General features: G+C 52.0%; 1 protein-coding gene across 1 annotated transcript; it reads right to left on the bottom strand.

The window, feature by feature from the left end:
- Positions 1-6,841: 6,841 nt before the first annotated feature.
- Th (tyrosine hydroxylase) lies at positions 6,842-13,980 on the bottom strand. The gene is made up of 13 exons (XM_057778936.1): positions 13,877-13,980; positions 11,894-12,124; positions 10,789-10,963; positions 10,444-10,532; positions 10,247-10,314; positions 9,864-9,914; positions 9,363-9,508; positions 9,156-9,291; positions 8,918-8,987; positions 8,495-8,551; positions 8,256-8,351; positions 7,897-8,030; positions 6,842-7,163 (listed from the first exon to the last, which is right to left on the bottom strand). The coding sequence occupies exons 1-13, from the start codon at positions 13,964-13,966 to the stop codon at positions 7,004-7,006; spliced, it is 1,503 nt and encodes a 500-aa protein (XP_057634919.1). The 5' UTR covers positions 13,967-13,980; the 3' UTR covers positions 6,842-7,003.
- Positions 13,981-21,436: the final 7,456 nt, after the last annotated feature.

The following is a 21,436-nucleotide window of genomic DNA, read 5'->3' as shown; positions in this document are numbered from 1 at the left end:
CAAAGCCCACCTCAGCTGAGCCCAGTCTTTCTGGTCTGGCAGCTACTGAGATCAAACTCTTGGCACGAGCTCGTGGCTTCAACAAGAGTCCAATAAACAGCAAAAATAAGTATGAATGGTTTTCCCCAAAACCCTTATAGCATAGACAAGAAAAGGGACTCACCAAGACGCAGCTGCTGTAGCCCAGGAGCCGGTTTTAGCGTGGTGCAGAAAGCTCAGACTGTAGACTAGGGGACTTTCAACATGTGGCCTGGGCCACACGGAAAGGCCGCCCTACCTGGTGGGACCTCTAGATGTTAGGAATTTTTCCTAATGCGAGCTCTCTGCTGACACAAAAATCCCAATCAAGTCAAATCAAAACAAGCCAAATTAAAAAATATCCAGGTTTAATGGGATTCCTGCACTCTCAGGTGGCTCTGAGGGGGAACCAGGAGGCCAGGAATGCAACCACCAGGAGGAGGAAAAAGAGACCACCTGTTCCTCTTTTGGGAGTTCACTTAAATACCCTGTGGGAGTGGGACCTGGCATGCTGAGATTTGGAGTCCAGACCAATACAACTCTCAGGCCTGGGGCTTGGGGGCTGGGGGCTACAGTCCCAATTTAACAGGCATAAATCCATTTGGACTGTATAACCAAACTGTAATATAAATCTCTATCCTTGCCATATGAAAGGATGGCATGTGATGATAAGTTATGAAGGACTCTGTAGCCAACAAGATTTATCATGTCTCAGCTCATCTCGGAGCTGTTCCCATGTTAAGGGATCAGCTTACACATCACCTGCCCTGTAGTCTCTTTTAGCTTCCTTCCCATACCTATAACCAAGATACTCAGGAGGTGTCCCCCAGTAAAATCTGATCTCTACTCATCTGGAAGGAAGCCACAGCCTTTTGTTTCCTGTGAAAATAAAAGCAGAACCTCTCTTCCAATGCAACACATGATCTGACTTAAACCTGCCATGTGGCTCAGTTCATGGCACACTGGTGGCTCAAGCATGCAGGCAGCTGCAAGGAAATGTGTCTCTATGCCATGCAGGCATGAGAGACACAAGACTGGGAAGGCACATCTGTAGGAGGAGGCCACTTGTTCCTCTTAGCTGCCCAGAACCAAAATAATCACACAGAAACTGTGGTATTTAAAACACTGCTTGGCCCATTAGCTCTAGCTTCTTATAGGCTAACTCTTATGTTGAATTTAACCCATTTCTATTAATCTGTATATCACCACATGGCAGTGGCTTACCAGCAAAGTTTTGGCATGTCTGACTCTGGAGGCTCTATGGCATCTTTTTCTCTGCCTCCTTTCTCCCAGCATTCTGTTTAGTTTTCCCTGTCCACCTAAATTTAGCCTTATCAACAGGCCACAATAGTTTCTTTATTTGTTAATGGTTTTCAAGCACACAGAGGGAAATCCCACATCACACATCTGGCTCCATTTTTGTGTGTTTAGAACCTTTTTAAAAGCTTTCTCAGTTCTTATGTGGATATAGGTGGTCAGACATTGGGCACTATTTTTAATTAGACCTGTTTTTTGGTACCACTGGCTCCTCAATAATGACATGGAGACTTATTAATAATTATAAAAACTTGGCTGAAAAACTAGCTCTTACAACTTAAATTAACCCATTTTTATCAATCTACTTTTGTCCCGTGGCTTTATTATCTTTACCCTGTACTACCCATGTCGCTTTCTCTCCAACTGGCTGATGACTCTCCCCTTCTTCTTCTCAGCACTCTGTGTGCCTGAATATCCTACATAGCGATTGGCTGTTCGGTTTTTTATTAAACTAATCAGAATGTCACATCTTCACAGCGTACAAAAAGATTATTCCACAACATTTCCCCTTTTTGTCTAAATAAAAAGGAAAAGGTTCTGACTGGGGCCACATACCAGTCACAAGTACTCATAAGGCTCTAAGGCCTTCCAAGGTTTTCACTATGGGTGTTGGGCCTTTCCAGGTTCACTGGGGCCCAAGGTCTTCCCTAGTATCTCACTGTCTCACTGGGACACAATGCCTCTCCACGCTTTCATTGGGGCCTAACGCCTTCCCCAATACTCACAAGGGCCTAAGGCCTTCCTCAGGTTCTCTCTAGGGTCTTAGGTTGTTTCTAGAATGTATCTGGCACTTAAGGCCTTTTCACAGCTTCACTGGGACCTAAGGATTTCCCCAAGATCTCACTGGGATCTAAGGCCTTCCCTGAGCCTCACTGTGTCTAAGCCTTTTCCTGTGTTCTAACTGTGGCCTAAAGCCTTACCCAGATTTTCACTGGGGCCTAAAGCCTTCACATACTCTCAATAGGTCCTTTGGCATGTCCCATTTCTCACTGGGGCTAGGCCTGTCCAGATTCTTAATGGGGTCTAAGGCCCTCTCCACAATATTACTGGTTCCTAAGTCCTTCTCAGGGTCTCACTGGGCCCTAAAACATTCTTCTGGTTCTCACCCTGCTCTAAACCTTTCCCTGGATCTCACTGGGTCCTCAGTTCTTCCCAAGTTCTCACTGGGACCTAAGACCTTCCCTCAGATCTCAATGGGGCCTAGGCCTTCCCCAGATTCTCAATGAGGACTAATGCTACCCCCAGAATGTCGCTGGGGGAACACCTTCCCCCAGGTTCTCACTGGGACCTAATGTTTCCCTAGGTTCTAACTGGGTCATAAGGCCTTCTCCAGGTACTCACAGGGACTAAAGGGGCTAACAGCCTTCCCAAGTTTTCTTTGTAATCTGGGTTTATATTGGGGCCCTAGGCCTTCTTCAGTACCTGACTGGGACCTAAGACTTTCTCCAGGTTCTCACTGGGGTCTAGAAGAACCTTTTTCACAGGTTCTCAGAGGTGCCTAAGGATCTGCTTGGATGCCAACTATTGCTCACTAAGGCAGAAAGAGATCCCCAGATTCACACTGGTGTCTAGGGCTTTTCTCGAGTTTTTACTGTGTCATAAGGCCTTCACCCTCATTTCTCTGTGGTCAAAGGGCTTCTCCAGGATCTCACTGAGCACTAAGATTTTTCCAGATTTTTACTAGGACACAAAGCCTTCTCCAGGTACTCACTGGTATCTAAGGCAATCCCCAGAATATCACTGGGGCCTGAGGCTTCCATCTCAGAGTCTCACTGAGACTTAAGACCTTCCCCATGCTCTCACTTGGTTCTAAGGCTTTCCCCAGACCTCACTGGGAGCTCAGGCCTTCTCAGGTTCTCAGGGGAACTTAAGACCTTCCCCCATATTCTCACTTGGACCTAAAGACTTTCTCAAGTTTTCATTAGTACCTAAGGCCTTACCTAGATTGTACCTGGGCCTAAAGCCTTTCCAGGTTCTCCCTAGGGTCTAACACTGTGATCTAATGCCTTCCCAATTATCTCACTGGGGACTAATATCTTCCTGAGTACTTACTGGGGCCCAAAGTCTTCTGTAGTATATTATCATGACCTAAGGTCTTCTGAGGTTCTCATTGGGGCCCAAGGCCTTCCCCAGGTACTACTGTAGCCAAAATCTTTCCCAGAGAAAATATCTCACTGGGATCTAAAGTTGTTCCTAGAATGTCACGGGGTCTGGGGTTTCCTCAGGGTCTTCCCTGGGCCTAAGGCCTTCCCAGAAACTCTATGGGGCTTAAGACTTTCCCCTGATTCTCACTGAGGGTCCAAGGCCTTTCTCAGATTATCTCTGGGTCTCAAGGACTTTCCCTAGGGTCTCCCTGGAGCCTAAAACTTTCTCCCTTTTCTCACTGGGACCTACAGTGGTCCCTAGGTTCTATTTAGGTCTTAAGACTTTCTCCAAAGTTTTAACTGGGTCTTGAGGCCTTATCCAGTATCGTAATGGGGCCTATGGTCTTCCTGTGGGCCCCCCTTAGGCAAGAAATTTTTCTCAGGATTTCACTTGGTCTAAGATCATCTGTAGTAGTTTACTATGGTATGTTCTTTCCAGGGTCCCACTGTAACTTAATCCATTGGATTCCCATTTGACCTTAAATATTTCCCTTCTGGTCTTAACAAGTCCAGAGGCCTTCTTCAACATCCCTGTCTGAGACTTTATAACCTCATATGTTCTCAAACAGAAATAAGATTGTGTTAGCTACTTTTCCCTTGCTATAAGAAGACACTACAACTGAGGCAACTTACAGAATAAAAGAATTTGTTTGGGATTAGATTCCAGAGAGATAAGAGCCCCTCACCATTACACTAGAAAGACATGGCAGCAGGAGCAGGGAGCTGAGAACTCACAACCTCAACCATAAGCAAGAGTAAAGAACATTAACTAGAAGTCGGCAAAGTTGCAAGGGGTTTTTGTTGTTGTTTTGTTTTCTGTTTTTGTCTTTGTTTACTTTCAAAGCCTGCCCCCAGAACGTACTTTATTCCACAAGTTCTCACCTCCTAAACCCCCTCAAATAACACTACCAGTTGGGTGTCAAGTGTTCAAATGCCTCATCCTTCTTAAATGAGAAGGATATTCTCATTTAAGCCTCTCACAGAGGCTTTGCCGAAGATCTTCCTTGGGATATCACTGTAGCCTTAGGCCTTCCATGGGGTTTCATTGCGATCTGAAGCCATCCTTTCTGTGGCCTGAGGCACTTCCAGGATCTCCCAGAGACTCTCTGTGGCCTACAGTCTTCACCCACTCTGAAGGTGGCCTAATCTCTTTCCACCTCACTCTCACTGAGTCCTAAGGGTCTCCCTAGAGTCTCATTGAGACCTATATAGTCCGCCAGGGTTTCACAGGGGCCTAAGACCCTCCCTTGATGTCAGCAGAGAGTATGGCCTTCCCTGAGTCTCACTGTGGCCTGAGGCCTTGCAGGATCTCTCTGGGGCTTAAGGCCTTCCCTAGAGTCTTGCTGCAACCTAAAGTTTTCTCGGGGTCTCTCTGAGGCAAACTGTCTTTTTCAGCATCTTACTGTGTCCTAAGACCTTCCACTTGGTTTCAGTTGTACCTTATCCAGGCATTCTAAGGCCTTGGATCTTTTCTAAGCTCTCATTGAGGCCAAAGATCTTCCTCAAGTTCTCTTTGGAGCCTGATACCTTCTCAGGTTCTTACTGGGACCTAAGGACTACCCAAGGATCTCAGTAGGGCCTAAGCTCTCCCAGGATCCCACTGTGGTCTAAGGCCAATCCTCAGAGTTCCATTGGGGCCTAGCATCTTCCCCAAAGTCCCTCAGTTGCCTAAAGCTTTCCCCAGGGTCACATTGAGGTCTAAGGTTTTCCCCAGTGTCCCACTATTGCCCAAGACCTTCCCCAGGTTTTCATTGAGGCCTAAGACCTTCTCTAGGTTCCCACTGTGGACTAAAGCCTTGGCCTAGGCAGTGTTTCTCAACCTTCCTAATGCTGCAACTCTTTAACACAGTTCTTCATGTGTGGTAACCTCAGCTATAAAATTATTTTTGTTGCTACTTCATAATTGTAATTTTGCCACTGTTATGAATCATAATGCAAATGTCTGTGTTTCCCTGTGTTTGCAGGTGACTCCTGTGAAAGGGTCATTTGACCCCCAAAAGGGGTCACGACTCAGAGGTTGAGAACCGCTTCACTAAGGTCTTACTGAGTCTACAGATCTTACAGGTGTTCTCACTGAGGCTTAAAACCTTCCTAGTATTTCACAAGAACATGAAGCTTTCTCCATGTATTCTTGGGGGCTAAGTCTTTTCCAGGGCTTAATAGGAGGTCTCAGGCCACCCTGGTTTCTCATGGGGAACAAAGGAATTTCTCATAATCTCAGTGCAGCCTGAGTCCTTCTCTGGGTTTCACAGAAGCAAGCCTGGGGCTTTCATTGGGGTCTCACTGAGGATAAGGGCTTTCCAGAATTTCTCTGGATCCTAAAGCCTTCTTCCATGGTCTCACTAAAACCAAAGGTCATACAGTATTTCTCTATGTCTTAAGGCCTTCCTAAGGTTCTCACTGGACCCTAAGACCTTATCTAGGGTTTCTTCCCCGGGGTAGACCATAAGCCAATAATCTTTCTCAGGGTCTCACTGGGACCTAAGGCCTCCCCGAGATCCCATTGTGGCCTACAATCTCCCTCCAGGACTTCAAGGAGGCAAAAGGCCTTCCCTGGGTGATGACCTTACCCTGGACCTCACTGAAAACTAAGACATTGACAGGGTCTCAGTGGCATAAAAGGATCTCACCGAGGCCTAACACCTTCCATACTATAACAAAGTAAGGCATTCCCTAGGTTTCAGTGGGGACTAAGACCTTCCTCAGGTTCTTCCTGGAACCCAAGACCAGACTCTCTTTGGGACCCAGGGTCTTCCCCAGGGCTGCTTTGGAGTAAAGACTTTCCAAGGTCTCTCTGGGGCCCAAAGACTTCCCCAGAATCACTTTGGAGTCTAGGATTTTCCCAAGGTCTCTCTAGGGTCCAAGGCCTTTCCCAGAGTCTCATTGGAACTTAAGGTGCTTCCCAGAGTCTCACTTAAATCAGAGACCTTCCTCAGTGATTCCCAAAGTCTAAGAAATTTCAGAGTTCGACTGGGATATGAGCCTTCCCCTGGGTCTCATTAGGTATAGTGTGGGTGGGGCACCACTGTTGTGTGTCTTGCCTGCCTTCTTCATCCCTCTGTCTACTTCTTTGGTGCCGAAGACTCCTGGGCACAGAGATAGTACTGTTTGAGAGCTCAGAATTGGCAGGGAGATGACACCAGAAACTTCTGCCTGGTCAGGAGGCTTGGACTGGAAGAAGGAGGTGGGAGAAGAAACCTTCTAAAGCTCCAGTGAAGCTGGAGCGACTATGAGTGCCCAGAACTATCTTTGTGGTGACACAGAGACCTTTCCTTTCTTTATTGAGATAATGACCAGGGTGGTGTACAGCACGGAGGGAGGGGGCAGAGCAGGATCACTCTGGAGTGCATGCAGAAGTAAGACACACACAGGACTGAGAAGCAGTGAGGTTCCATGGGGGAGCCCATCAAAGGGCACAGGCAGATTCTGCACACATGGGAAAGCCTCTGGGCTGGGGAAGGTTGAAGAAAGGGCTGGAGACTTTGGGGAAAACCCTTGGTACCTGTGGGTGGTACCCTGTGCATTTAGCTAATGACACTCAGTGCATGGGTCAGGGTGTGCAGCTCATCCTGGACCCCCTCCAGGGAGCGCCGGATGGTGTGGGGATTGTCCAGTACATCGATGGCCAGTGTGTATGGGTCAAACTTCACAGAGAACGGGCGCTGGATACGGGAGGCATAGTTCCTGGGGAGAGAAGCCAGTATGAATCCTTCAGTCACAGGAGATTGGGTGTAGGGATGAGAACGCAAGCTGGAGTCAGGACAGGATCTGCAACCTCCAGGAGCGTGGGAAAATGGTTTTTCTGGGTCTCCCAGACCCCCAAAGCCCATTCTAGACAGTCAGGAGATTAAAGCCTCCTCAGAGGCCATAGTCAAAGGAAAGGCCCCAGCATCTCTTGCACGCAGGCCTCTGCAGGGCATTCCTCGGCTGGGCCTCTTCCTTCAGGAAGCCTTCCTTGACTGTGCCCTAGAGTGTCCCTAAACTGGAGTGGACATGCCATATGCAGTACAACAGGCCTGGGGAGGTGATGAGGACCATCCTACCCGTCTTTTCTCCCCTCTGCAGACCCCTGGATAACTGTATCCCCCACCTTTGGACTGCCCACTCCCTCTATAATCTCCCCCACCCCCAGCAGCTCCTAGCTACCACTGTGCCTCTTGTTCCCCCTTATCTGCCCCCATCCCATTCAGGCCTGTGGTGCTCAGAGGAGGAGAAACTCGGGCTCTGCGGAGTCCCAGAAGGAGGGCCTGAACCTGACTTTGACCTCACCTTGACCCTGTGCTGCTGGTCTCCCCCTCCCCAGACTTTCAAGGCTCCCTCTTGGAGCTGAGGGTGCAAAATGGGCTCTTGAGTGGAGACCAGGTCTGGTTTGCACGGGTGAGGTGGGATGAGGCTCACCCCTGAAAGCCTCACCCACCTGAGCTTGTCCTTGGCATCACTGAAGCTCTCGGACACAAAGTACACTGGCTGGTAGGTCTGGTCTTGGTAGGGCTGCACAGCCGCTGCATCTGGATCGAAGGCCCGGACCTCGGGCTCCTCTGACAGGGAGTGCTAGAGAGAGGGGCATCACACCCAGGGGCTCAAGGAAGCTGAGTGGGGTGGGCCTCCCTCCTCCCACAGGGTATAGTGGGGTCCAGGTAGAGGGCCACTTCTCTAGAAGAGGCTGAATCTCGGACCTGGGCCAAGAAGACCCTCTTGATGGGAGCAGGGCCCTCCACACCCTGACCCAGCAGCCCTGGTCTCCTTTGCTGAGGGCAGGGAGCGGGGTAATCTCACCAGGAGCTCTCCATAGGAGGACAACAGTCCCGCACCATAAGCCTTCAGCTCCCCGTTCTGTTTGCACAGCCCAAACTCCACAGTGAACCAGTACACCTGCCAGATGTCATCAGAGTCACCTAAAACCACCTGATACCAAGCACAGCCCCTATGGGTATATACAACAGGCCACCACCCACAACAGGGAAGGCTGGCCTTGGGAATGCGAAGGATCCGAGCTATGCCCTTTGAAAACCAACCGTAGAGAGTTTCTCAATTTCTTCATCCGAGGCCCCCAGAGATGCAAGTCCAATGTCCTGTGGATAGAGAAGGAGGCTGATGTATGGAAAGACTCTGCGAAGCAAGGGTCTCAACTACTTCTCCAGAGGTCCTTTGGACCTACGCTACCTTCGCTAGTTGTGTACCGTCCCAGGCATGCAAGAGCCCAGGAGCTGCAGTTCTCAGATGTACCAGCAGGTGGCAGAAAAAGCATGAAAATGCGCTCCCCTGGGATCTGCACTCCCCTGTTGACAGAACTATCTCCATTTCAGCCTTTCCTTGCCTGAAAATCTGCAACGTCTACCCCAGAGGAGATCCCCACCGAGTGGAACTTGTGAATCTCTGGCTCAACCACCCCCGCCTCAACCACCACCCCGGTTTCTGCCCTGAGGCCCTAGACACACCTGGGAAAACTGGGCAAATGTGCGGTCAGCCAACATTGGTACATGTCCCAACAGCTCGTGGCAGCAGTCCCTGTGTCGGGCCATGAGAGAAGGAAGGTGGAATGGACAGGTCCTCTGTCCCTGTCCAGGGACAAGACAGCCTTGCCCCCCCCCCCCACACACACACCTCTGTCCTCATTGTTCACAGATATTACTGGATCACAAGTTTAGGGTCCCCTGCCCCAGATGGCATACTCACGGCTCAGGTGAGTGCATGGGTGAGGAGGCGTGGCGGATGTACTGTGTGCATTGAAACACACGAAAGGCCAGGCTGGCCAGAAAATCACGGGCAGACAGTAGACCGGCCACAGGTCGCAACTGGAAACCAGTCCGCTCTGCAAGGGGTCACACATCAGGGTAGGCAGAGAAGATGCCCCTCCCTGCCCTACTTCCTCTGCATCCGCACCCTTCAAGAAGCGGGACACATCTTCCAGCTGCGGGATGCTGTCCTCTCGGTAGCCGCAGTACCGTTCCAGAAGCTGGAAAGCCTCCAGGTGCTCCCGGCAGGCGTGGGTAGCATAGAGACCCTTCAGTGTAGCATAGACCTCCTTCCTGCGGGCCATAACATCCCAGGGAATTGCCTACTGTTAGGGTCTCCCTATGACTGCCCCACCTGCTCACAGCCTGCCCCCCACCACACACACACGTGGATGCTTTGTGGGCCTCTGTAGGGCATTTCTGTGGTTGAAGGGAACCCAGAGGTTGGGAAGGGACCATTGGGGACCATCTCTGGATGGGCTGATATTCTGGGCCACTAGATGTCCCTCCTCTAACTGCCCTTAGTTTCTCCTGTTACCAGTATTCCCAGAGGTGGCCCTCACAGACAGGGAGTCAGGGAGCTGCCTCCCTCTGGCCCTTCTCATGCTCAGTCCTGCTCTGCCCCAGGCACATGTCAGCAGGTCCTTACCAGGTAGCGATTTCCTCTGCAGTGTACTCCACATGGGGAATTGGTTCACCCCTGTGGAGGGGATCAGTTGTCAGTAGGGTCTCCCTCATCTCAGAGAGGGTGGGAAAGATGGGGTGAAGCCCTTATCGTGAAGTTACACCTGCTGGGCAGAGGCCTTTGGGGTACGGAATGGACTGGGAGGGGTGCGCTGACCCCAGCAGCTGCTTAGCCTCTCTGCCTCAGTCTCCACTGTGGCTAGAAGCGATGCCAGTGCCCAACACAGAGCACCACAGAAGAGACAGACAAGCAGACATGCAAAGCTGTGGGACAGAAGACAGTTGCCTTCTTCCCCCTCCCCTCCCTTCCCTACAGGCTGGGGACTGGCCCACGTGCAGGCTCCTTACTGCTTGTACTGGAAGGCGATCTCTGCGATCAGCTTCCGGCGCTGGCGGTACACCTGGTCAGAGAAGCCCTAATGGCCAAGGGACACATGTCAGGGGGAAGCTGGTCTCTCCCCGTTCCACACACAAGGGTCACTTCCTAGCTGTGCCCACTCCATGGGCCTCAGCTATGGGACACAGGCTCAAGACAGCAGGCTCACCGGATGGTCCAGGTCCAGGTCAGGGTCAAATTTGGTGACCAGGTGGTGGCACTTGTCCAATTCCGATACTTTCCTTGGGAACCAGGGAACTTCCCAGGCCATAGAGGCAAAAGAGCTCAGGTGAGTATGGACCCAAGGAAAGCTTTGACCATCCTGGGTCTGGCTTCCCCTAGAGATCTCCTAGAGGGCAGAGGTTCTCCTAGAGAACCAGAGAAGGGGTGAAGCCGCCAACACTCTGTGGTGGGAGACTAGCACTCCGTGGACACTTTCCGGTATCCCCTGCCAGGATGTTCTGCCCCCCGCCAGGCCTCAAGGTCTTTGGGTTGCACAGAAACCCATCCTCACCCTTGTCTTCCCTGGCACTTCGCACATCGTCAGACACCCGGCGTACAGAGCTGAGGAGGGCAGCCAGGTCTCCACTGGGCACCTCGAAGCGCACGAAGTACTCCAGGTGGGGACTTCCCGCCAGTGGCTTCTGGGCAGGCCGGGTCTCTAAGTGGTGGATTTTGGCTTCAAATGTCTTTGGGAGCAAAAGCAGAAATAGGGAGGGGGAGGGAGCAATGGAGACAGACGGGAGGAGGCAATGGAGAGAAACGGTGAGGGATGGAGAGAGGTAGGGATAAACAGAGAGAAGGAAAGATGGGGCGGGAGCAGCAGAGAGGTTGAGGGAGACAGATAGGGTGCAATGGAGAGGGTGGAGTGGAGATGGAGAGAGGTAGAGAGAGACAGACAGACAGAATGGTGGGAAAGAGGGAGATGGAGGAAGCAGGCCTGGTCAGTGTTTCATCCCTGCCTGAGTTTTGGAATGTGTACCCATAGATTGGGTTTTGTCTCATGCATCCATTCAGGAATCATCACAGCTGTGCTTTTGGCCCCCCTTTCTGGACAGGCCTGTCTATCTGTCTGTCTGGAGGTCATACCAGATAGCCTGACTCCCCTGCTGATGGAAGATCCCATGCCCTAATGGTTTCGTTTGGGTGACAGACCACACCCAAGGACCTGAACCCCACTCCACCATATCAAAGACACAAGGCCCAGGCCCAGACAGAGCAACTAGGATGCCCAGGACTGGTGGGCAACGGCTGATCTCACCTCCACCTTCTGTTGCCCAGCAACAAAACATTTAGGCCATGCAGTCAACTCTGGGAGCTCGCAGAGGTCCTGGCTTTAATGTCATTTGAGAGTTTTTCTGGGGGACAGGTTATTAGCCAAAGCAGTAATGCAATCAGCTGTTTCGTAGGCCCTTGGGCAGGTGGCTAAGAGAGGCTATATGTATGGCAGTGGGTGTCGGGCACTGAGGTTGGATGGTGGAGCTGAAGGGTAGTCCCTGAGACCTAGCCTCTGCGGGCCTGAGCAGCCATATTTCTTCCCCGGAGGGGGACACAGCCATTCTCACATGTCTTATGTTTGCTTGCCCTGGCACACCAAGCCAGCAGCCCAGTGGTCTCACCTCAAATACTTTGACAGCCCGGGACAGTGAAGAGGGTTTTGTACCCTTCAGGGAGAAGAGCAGGTTGAGAACAGCCATCCCATCCTGCTCCTCAAATACCACAGATTCCAGGGGGTTCCTGGGTTCGGAGGAGGCTACTGCTGCCGCTGCTGCTGCTGCAGCTGCTGCCGCCTCCCTCTCCTTTCGAGCATCCTCGATGAGACTCTGCCGCCGCCCGATGAACCTTGGGGACTGGTGGGCGTGGGGGAGAGATTAGAGATATGTCTATGTCTCCATGCTGGTGTCTTCACTGATCCTGCCTCCAGGGCCTGGGCCCTGGTCAAACCACTGCATGACGTGGGGATGAGGACAGAGCTCACCAGACAGTGTTCTGACTGACTGGGCATGGTGGGAAGTAGGCCTGGAAGCCATGGCAGAACTGGAGGGCAAGGGCTCCTGGCCACCATCTCCCAAAGCAGAGGTGCCCTGTTACCTGCCTGCTGGGCATAGACCTAACTGAGTTAGTGATCGAGAGCTGTTACCCAGGCTGTTTTTCCTGTTGTCTGTGGGCATCACTCAGAGCTCAAAGCCTCGGGCATCACCGGGCAGTGGCTAGCTCGGGTGGTCCATTCAGGTAGAGTGTACTATACTCAGTCTAAACAAGCATCCCTCTCCTCCTGACTGAGAGAGGCATGGGGCTGAGCCTCTTGCACATACCATCACTGGGATAAGGGGTTCTCAGTCAGGTGCCCTGTCCACATTGTCCTCTCACTTGAGAATACCCCCATGAAAATGTCTCCAGCTACCTTGTCCCTTTTCTACTGTCCTCTGCTACCCCCTTCTCCTGGCTACCTTGTTGAGCTCTGAGTACGGGTTACCTCCGTATGGCCTCTGCTGGCTGTGTGTCTGCCACAGTGTGCCCAATTATCCAACACCCAGAACTATCCGGACCTGAGTAAGGAGGGGCCTGAACTCTTAGCTGGGGGCTAAGCTCCCCAAAAGTTTCTGGGTCCTTTAGTTGAAATAATAAGCCACCCTGGGCTTTGAGGACGCCACAGTCTATGGAGAAGCATTTCCCCTAGGGCCGCCTCTTGACTCCCGGAAGGACACCATGAATGCAGCCAGAGCCAAAGACTCCCTGGGAAGAGCACATGACTGGGCGGTTCCCAAGGAGACTATGGGGACAGCCATGCAGCTGAGACGGGTGAAGGGGTACTTTGACCCCACAGTCGTCTCTTGAGAAGAGCCTGCAAATTACCTTTCTAAGGGTCACACATTAAGGTCTCTGTCAGGCCAGGGCGATGGTGAGATGGGGCTCCAAGGAAAATCTGAAAGCCCTTCTCATGAGCCGAGGAGCCCCTGTGTCCAGGCTGGCAGAGAGACTGGTGTTTTGGCAGCACCTTGCCTTTGATCCCTGGGCCTCCCTAACACAGGTAACGCAGATCCAGGGCGATGGGAGGTGGCAAGGATGAACACACAGGAATTGCCCCCGAGCCAGGACCCCTTCTAGCCCACGTCCTGTTTGTGTGGGACAGTGGCTGGCAGACCAGCCGTTTACTGACCAGCTCTCCCCAGAAGTGTGCATTGCAGGAACCTCACACCCTGTGACAGGCAAGCCTAGAGAACCCCAAGAAGGCAGACAAGCGGGGGACTACTGGAGGGTGACCTGAATCATAGGACTCTCTCCCAAGACCACCCAAGAGAGATTATCCCCTTAGTTCATGAAATAGGACCCACAGATGCCCACAGAAGCCCCAGAAAGGATGGCCCCAGACGAGAGGCACTGACTGTCCCCCACGGAGTCCAGCAGGACACAGCAGAGGCACTTACCCAAGTACAGGAATAGCTAACAGGACTAGGGCCCCAACTGGGACAGGATGGGACAGAGACCCACTCCAACCCCGGGTGCCAGACACTGGGTGGACTCCAAGCCTGGGGTACCCTCCCACCCATAGGTGCAGTAACTGCTCCAGATACCCTTGGGTGACAGCATGCCCTTCTCACCATGATGGCCTCGACCTGCTTGGCATCCTGCTCTGAGACGGCTCTTCTGAAGCCCTTGGGCTGTGGTGAGGAGGCGCTGGGGGTGGGCATAGTGCAGCCTGGTGGTCCCGGGTTCTGTCTCCACAGCCCTTGCTGGGCGGGCGGCCTCTTAAAGGCCAGGCTGACGTCAAAGCCCCTCTGGGTCCCCCACCTCCTACCTCCTGCGCATCCTCTCCCCGCCTGCTGCGCCTGAGGGAGGCGGGGGTGGGCACAGAGCGAGGGCTACGAGAAAGGCCTCCGTCCCATTAGATGTAATTGCATCCACTGTCGCAGGCACCTGCCTCTGAATCACCCTCAGCCCGAGGCACGACATAAGGACGGGCTGGCTGGTGTTCTGCAGGGCAGGAGATAGATACAGCCCTCTGCCCAAACCAGGGCACCCAGGAGGGGTCTTGCTGGATTCCTAAGGGCTCATGTTAGGAAAACTAAAGCCCCTGGTGGCAGATAGGTCCAGAAACCCCTTGGTGACGTTTTTGGTGTCTTCACGTCCCCTCCACAACACAGGTCGTGTTCACCCAGCGCCAGGTAACAAAGTGTGCTGTCTACTCGCTGCCCTGGTCTTACATGTTCTGGCACTGGGGCTGGATCCTCAGGTCCTGTGAGACACAGAATGTCCCAGAAGTGTTTTCAAGACTGGCCCACTTTTCAGGGTTCCTATCTCCCTGATTATCATATCCTTGAAGACGTTGCCCGGGAGATGGTGCCAACCCTAGCCCCTGGCATCTCCCTAGGGCCCTCTGCCCTCCCTTCCTGTGGGAGCAGACCTCTTCTTTAGTGGTGAGCCTTCTGAGCTCCCGGGCTCACTCCCTGACTCCTGGTCTAGAGATAGCTGCAGCCCCCTTCTCAGTGCTCCCCGATTAGGGCCTGCCCAGTCCTCATCTCTCCCGTGGAACCCCAAGGACTCACGCGAAGTGATCTTTTGTTTTCCAGTTGCCACCCACCCCCACTTACACAAAGACCCTTCACACCTTCCTCAGCCAAGGAAATAAATGGTCTCCTAGGAGACCAGGGAGGGGACCTTTCTCCATGGCAGATGACTTGCACTGGACCCATCCTACTTCCCTGGGGTCATTTTCTTCCTGTGGGTAATGGCTCAGGACAACTGCCCCAACCCTTCTAAGAAAGGTGTCCTCTTACCTCCCTTGTCTCTCTGGATACTATAAGGTCTGCCAGAAGGACAAGGCTCACCCTGGAAATGGCCACCCTGGGGTTCTGAGGACCCAGTACACAGGAAATGGCAAGAGTTCCCGTTAGCTCCCCCTCCAGCGGATCACTGCACAGTGGCACTCTGCCTCCTCCAAGACATCGTTGGGCTCGCACTCTCAGGAGCTGCCTGCCCTGCTCACATGACCAGCCCTAGCCCTTCCCAACCCTCTCTTTCCCAGCAGGAACTGGGAGTTCTCCAAACAGCCTGCCACATCACTGCCTTGCGCTGTGACCCTCACAGGCTAACACTGGCCTCTGGAAGCAAGATAAATGCTGAGTCAGTACAAAAGGAAATCTCCCTAGCTCCCCCGCTCCCGCCCCCCCCACGCCCCCTGCCCCCACAAACCTTCTGCCCTGCCCCTACTTCTATTCCTGTGCCAGGGGAGTCTTGGGCTCTGTGATACCCAGCTTAACATGCCATCTCTCATCTACCTTCCCTGAGCAAGCTCCTGTGAATCCCATAAAACCCAGTTCAGCCTCTGTTTACTCTGCAATGCCTACTCTCTCTTACTGTATGAACCGCCACCTCTCCCCAAGCTCTCCCTGGGTCAGCATCCCTGCTGACTTGGCCCACACCTGTCTCTGTGTGCCCATCAGAGCCCTAGCCTGTCTGGTGTCCCAGGACTCCCCTAAGAGTGCTCTCAAAAGCTCAGAATGGGGATCCACGGGGACCCTCCAACCGTGAAGGCAGAGCTGGCTGCACCTTAATCTTCCATCCTGGAGATCCGAAGGGCCTCCATGCCTGGCCTCCCCCCAGGTCTGCACAAGCCCTCCCGTGGATCCTTTGGAGGGTGCTGGGGATTCTTGAGTGAGGCAAGCCCAGGCTGGTCCACCCCACCCAGCTTGGCGTTTGCTCAGGTGGCACAGGGTAGGAGGGGGTTGCATCCAATGCTGCAGAGGGGGCTGCTCCACAGCTCCACGAATGTGGATTTAACCTTTCAGCAAATGTCTTACACTGACACAAATATTGCTTTTAAATTAATTTCCTTACCTTGTCTGGAAGGGCTTGCACAGAAGCTAGGTGGGAGTGGGGAAGCGTGTGTTCTCCAGGCCCTTGTCTGTGCCTGGGCTCACCCTAGTAACACCTGGCCAAGGCTTGAGAACATAATGTCTTTGAGCTCTCTTGGGAGGTAACTGCTGCCCCAACTCTTGCCTCTGTTCATGGCCAGCCTGGTAGCACACCCAAGCTGCTGTGTACTTTTTGTGGGATAGTCACACACACACACACACACACACAGAGAGAGAGATACACACAGAGAACACACACAGAGATACACACACAGATACACACAGAGACACAGAGATACACACACAGAGACACACACATACACAGATACACACAGACAGAAACATACACAGATACACAGACACACAGACAGACATACACACACACAGAGACGGACACATAGACACAGACAGACAAGACACACACACGCACTCACTCACACACACACCAGGGATGGCTGACTAGACTGTGCCCAAGTCGAAGGCATCTGTAGGCACAGAGAAGCCCAGGACACTTTAGCCCTATCCCATCCCCAGTTTGATGGGAAGGACCTCAGGAGTCCCTCAAGTCTCCTCTCAGTCAGGCTTCCTGGCCTCAACCCTGCTCCATGCTAGAGACCCTCACCTCCTCTCGAAGCTCACGCAAGACCAAGCAGGTTCTGTTCAGCCACTTGCACGTTTTAGGATGAAACCCTCATCATGATGATTTCCTTCCTTTCCACCTTCAGACAAACCCATTCTACAGAAGGGATATTTGAGTCCCAGAAACGCACAATCTCTCTGGATCACACAGCCAGTCTCTAGCTCAGGCCCCCCCCCCCCGCTGTGCTCCCAACACTTTAGAATCCAAGGAAGATAGCAGTGGTGGGGTCAGGGCCCCCAGCTGCAGCTGCCAAACCTCATTTTGAGGGAACAGAGACACTTGAGGGCAGGGCAGGACTGGGGAGAGAGGCTTCTGATTGGTTGAGGTGAGATTTTGAGGGATCCCTGAACAGCACACAGACCGAAAGAAAGTCAAACCCACAGGGCTGAGGAATGGTTGGGAGGCAGCCCCTAGCAGTAAGGAAAGGAGACCCGGCTGAAGTGCACAGCCAGTACAGCGGGCTCTTGCCTGCTCTGGGCTCAGGTGGGTGCTGGGCATAGCCAGCCCTCCCTCTTTCCTGAGTCCTCTGCGCCCCTGCAATGACTGTGCCATTCACCGTCGTCCTAAATAATTATCCTCCTCTGTCACCACAGCGATTAGGCCTGCGGAGCTGGGCGGCACACAGGCCCTTTCTCTCTCCACCTCTTTCAGCACGATGCTTAATTGTCCGTAATGACAGCACGCCCACTCCCTGGCTCTGGTGAGGCTGGATCCCCCCCCCCCCCGTGTGGAAGCTGCTGCTTTATCCCGCACATACCCTGCTGATGGAATTAGAGAGGCTGGGGACTGGTGAGAGGGATGTCCTGATCCCTGGTCCTGGAGCTAGGACCCAGACACACCAATCATCCCAACTTTACCATATAGCTTTGGATACTGTGGAAACCTGTGTGCATTTTGGGACACATGCTCCCACAATCTAGGCCAAAGCCCACCTCCAACCAGCACCATGGCCTTCTACAAGAGGCTGGGCAAATGTGTACATCTATGCCATACACCCACGCCAATGCTCATGAACACTCACATAATGAGAATACACAGGTATCTACAAACAGACATACAAGATGAAAACACACAGGTATCCACATGTGGACACACATGAGGTGAATACACATATATGCCCACATGTGGAAACACACTAAATGAGCACATGCAGGTGTCTACATGCACAAGATGAGAACACACAGGTATCCATATGTAGACATATAGGAAGTGAACACACATAAATGTTCACATGTGAATACATATGAAATTATCACATATAGGTACTCACATGTGGATACAAATTATATGAGCATATGTCCTCATGTAGATATACATTCATATAAATATACAGATATTCACACAGACATACATAAACATGCACATATGTCTACCATAGACACACAGAAGCATGCATGTTCACACAGAGACACATAAAAGTACATACATATCTATATATGAGGATATACACACATGATAAAGGCATATACATATGATTATACACAGATACACATTCAGAGAGAAATGGGTACACACAAATATATATACACAAAGGTATATGTATAGATACATATAGACAGGCACACATACACACAAACATGTATGCATACAGATATATAGGTATTCACAGTGCTTACACATAGACACATAAACACACAAATACACTTGGATGCAGAGAGACAGGCACATATACAAATACACATATAGAGGCAGCCACATGCACATGTGCAGAGAGACAAGTACATACATATAAACAGGCACACATAGTCATACATGTATCCATATTATGTACATGCATCCATACACACGCTATACATATAGACCTACTCACATACATACAAACACATACCCCACCCACTTTGACAAGTCCACCTAAATTATTCTCTGCAGGAATACGGGGTACCAAGGTCTTGAGGAACCCATCATCAGATAGGCTCTGGGGCCAGTGTTCCTGCTCACAGAGATGGAAAAACACAGAATCACCAACTGACATGCCCTGAAGTTAGTGGGACCCTCTCTGGGATTTAAGTTGCTCAGAACATCACTGTGGGCTTTCTCGGGGCTGTACAGAGTGAGGCCCAGACAGAAGGGAAAGGGAAGTTGCACTTCCTCACTGCCCAGCAGATTGGTGTGGGCTGTGAAGCAGGGACCTGATACCAGCCCGGGCTTTGAGGTCTCATGACTGCAGGTCCGTTTGTGGAGGTCTGAGGAGGTATCCTGTCACCACTCAGGTACCTGACTGGAAGGAGAATGAAGCTCCCTGACATCAGGCAGGATCCAGCCATTCTTGTCCTCATCAGACCCAAATGCCAGAGCAATTAGCCCTAACAAGGCCATCAGATGGAGCAGCAGCCTCGGGGTTGTAAGCACAGAATATGCGCTGGACAGCACAGGCTGCGGTCGATAGGAGGCACTTAGGGATAATTGGGCAGTTAGAAGTCAGACCAGAGTCAAGAGCTGCCGGATCAGCCTCTGTGTCTCAACTATGGGTGAAGCCTCTCCCCACGGAGCCCCCACCTGCCTGCTCCCAGGTCCAGAGTATCCTCCAGGCAGCCCACCAGCCTGGCATCTAAGCCACTTTCATCTTTGGCTAGTAAGACCAGCACTCTTCCTCTTTCTGGTCATGCGGGACCTGCCTCAGTCCTGGAGACCCACTGTCTGTAGGAAAGAGAGCCCCAGTTCAGCTCAGTCCCTCATACTTAGAACTCAGTTTCCTTTTCTTCACAGTGGGTTCCTGGGAGCCACCATGACAGCTCTTAAGAGTTCTGGTCCTTCAAAAGAACCCTGCATCTGCCAAGAGATGGCCGGCCCTTCTGTGAGCTCATTGGGAGACATCTCTGAGTTACCTGAGGGGCCTAGGTCAGGGTGGTCCTTCCAGATGAAGAGGACCAAAAGCTAGAGTGTGGCCAAGGCAGGGAGGGAAACAGATGACTAGAGGAGAGGTTACAGAGCCAAGTGTCCGTCCATTAGTCCTAGCCAAGAGGAAGTCCCTGTGATAGCCAGACCTCCTAAAGAGCCTAACACTAGCCTCACATTAGCAGAGGCTCACAGCTACCCCATGTCACTTGGCCACCCACACACCAATCCTGAAGCTCTTGAATAGGGAAGTGCCAGATGCCAAAGGCATTGGTGGCTACATGTGTGGCCAGGCCAGAGACCCATGATTTATGTCTCAGTGTATTTGGTCTGTGCGTAAGAATATACTACGCGGAAGTATTCGTGTTCATATACATGTATATATGTCTATGAGCAAGTGCCCTTGTGCACGTATGAATGTATCCATGCTTACATGCAGGCAGGTCTGCATGTTTTCCATATCCCCAAGCTTATCATATAAGCTTGGCCTGGAGGGACTCACCAGCCATGCATATGGGACAGTTCTCATACCCCTCAGACCTTCAAAAAATGTCATGGCTCAGACCCCTGGTTCTGCCAGGTACTCCTGGCTCCCTTCTAGCCCTCTCTAAGGCCCTCCCTTTGCCCTCCCATACCCCCAACCTCCTGTGAGTCACGTAACACCCTCCACACCACCTCCCAGAGTACTTGACAGTCTCTGACAAATTAGCCTGTAAAAGCAATAAGAGTGACATTCAGTTCCCATTAGTCACTCACAAGGACCACGACGGTGTTGTGACAGCAATCATGTCTAATTGCATGATGGCTGCCTGCCCTCCCCAGCCCCGCGGAAGCGCTGGAGCCTGTGGGCGATGGTCACCCTCCCATCCTGTGGCAGGGAGGGGCAGCGGTTCCTGCTCTGAATGGGGGTGATCTCTTCGTCATGGTTTGTGGTGGCTGGGGGCTGTGTATTCCTCCCTTCCTATTTACAAGGTGGCCCTGGGCTGTGTTAGCAGAGTAGAGAAACTTCCTAAGGCCCTGATTCCCTGGAGGATGCCTGTGGGAAGGGACAGAAAATGGGACAACAGCAGACTCTGGAGCATTGGTCCCCCACCCTGGACTGCGGATTTGTCCAAGGGAGAAGCTGTAGCTTCCTCGTGTGTATGGGGCACTGACAGGGGAGACTAAGGGGCAGTTGGGCTGAGGTGAGGGCAAAGACTCCCATGAGTTTGGGGTCAGGAGTAACTCTGTCACCTCTGTCATTAGGGTAGGCTCCTCCAGGTGGAGAGGGCTCCTGTCCCATGGATTCACAGCCTCTTAGTTACCTAGTACGGTGGCTTGAATAACAATGATCTCCATAGGTTCTACATTTGAATACTTAGCTACCAGGGAAAGACACTGTTTGAGAAGGATTAGGAAATGTGGCCTCACTGGAGTCGGTGTGGCCTTATTGGAATAGACGTGCCATCGGGGCGGGCTTTGAGGTTTCAAAGGTCCAGTATCTCCTTATCTGTCTCCCTCTCTCTGCCTAGAGATCAGGTGTAACTCTCAGCTACTGTTCCAGCATCTGCCTGCGTACTGCCATGTCCCACGGTGATGATGGACTCAGTCTGAAACTGTAAGCTAGCCCTCAATTCAATGTTTTATTATTATTATTATTTATTAAATTTATTCACTTATTTTACATCCTGAACCCCAGCTTTCCCTTCCTCCTCTCCCCCCATTTCCTCCCCCACCCCAGCCCATCTACTCCTCCTCTGTTTCTGTTCAGAGAGGGTCAGGCCTCTCATGGGTGTCAACAAAGCATGGAATGCTTGCTTTTGTAAGAGCTGCCTTGGTCATGGTGTCTCTTC

The sequence above is a fragment of the Chionomys nivalis genome, chromosome 8 (genome assembly GCF_950005125.1).
Source record: "Chionomys nivalis chromosome 8, mChiNiv1.1, whole genome shotgun sequence".
NCBI classification, from domain to species: Eukaryota; Metazoa; Chordata; class Mammalia; order Rodentia; family Cricetidae; genus Chionomys; species Chionomys nivalis.
The sequence above is the reverse complement of the archived record's forward strand: the minus strand, read 5'-3'. Positions and strand labels throughout refer to the sequence as shown.

Bases quoted from the DNA above. Each gene is read 5' to 3' on its own strand.
- Th (XM_057778936.1), bottom strand. From the start codon at position 13,966: ATGCCCACCCCCAGCGCCTCCTCACCACAGCCCAAGGGCTTCAGAAGA. The intron at 12,125-13,876 runs GTGAGAAGGGCA...CACGCCCACCAG, and splicing joins AGCAGGTCGAGGCCATCATG to TCCCCAAGGTTCATCGGGCG. The intron at 10,315-10,443 runs GTGAGCCTGCTG...CTTGGCCATTAG, and splicing joins ACCTGGACCTGGACCATCCG to GGCTTCTCTGACCAGGTGTA.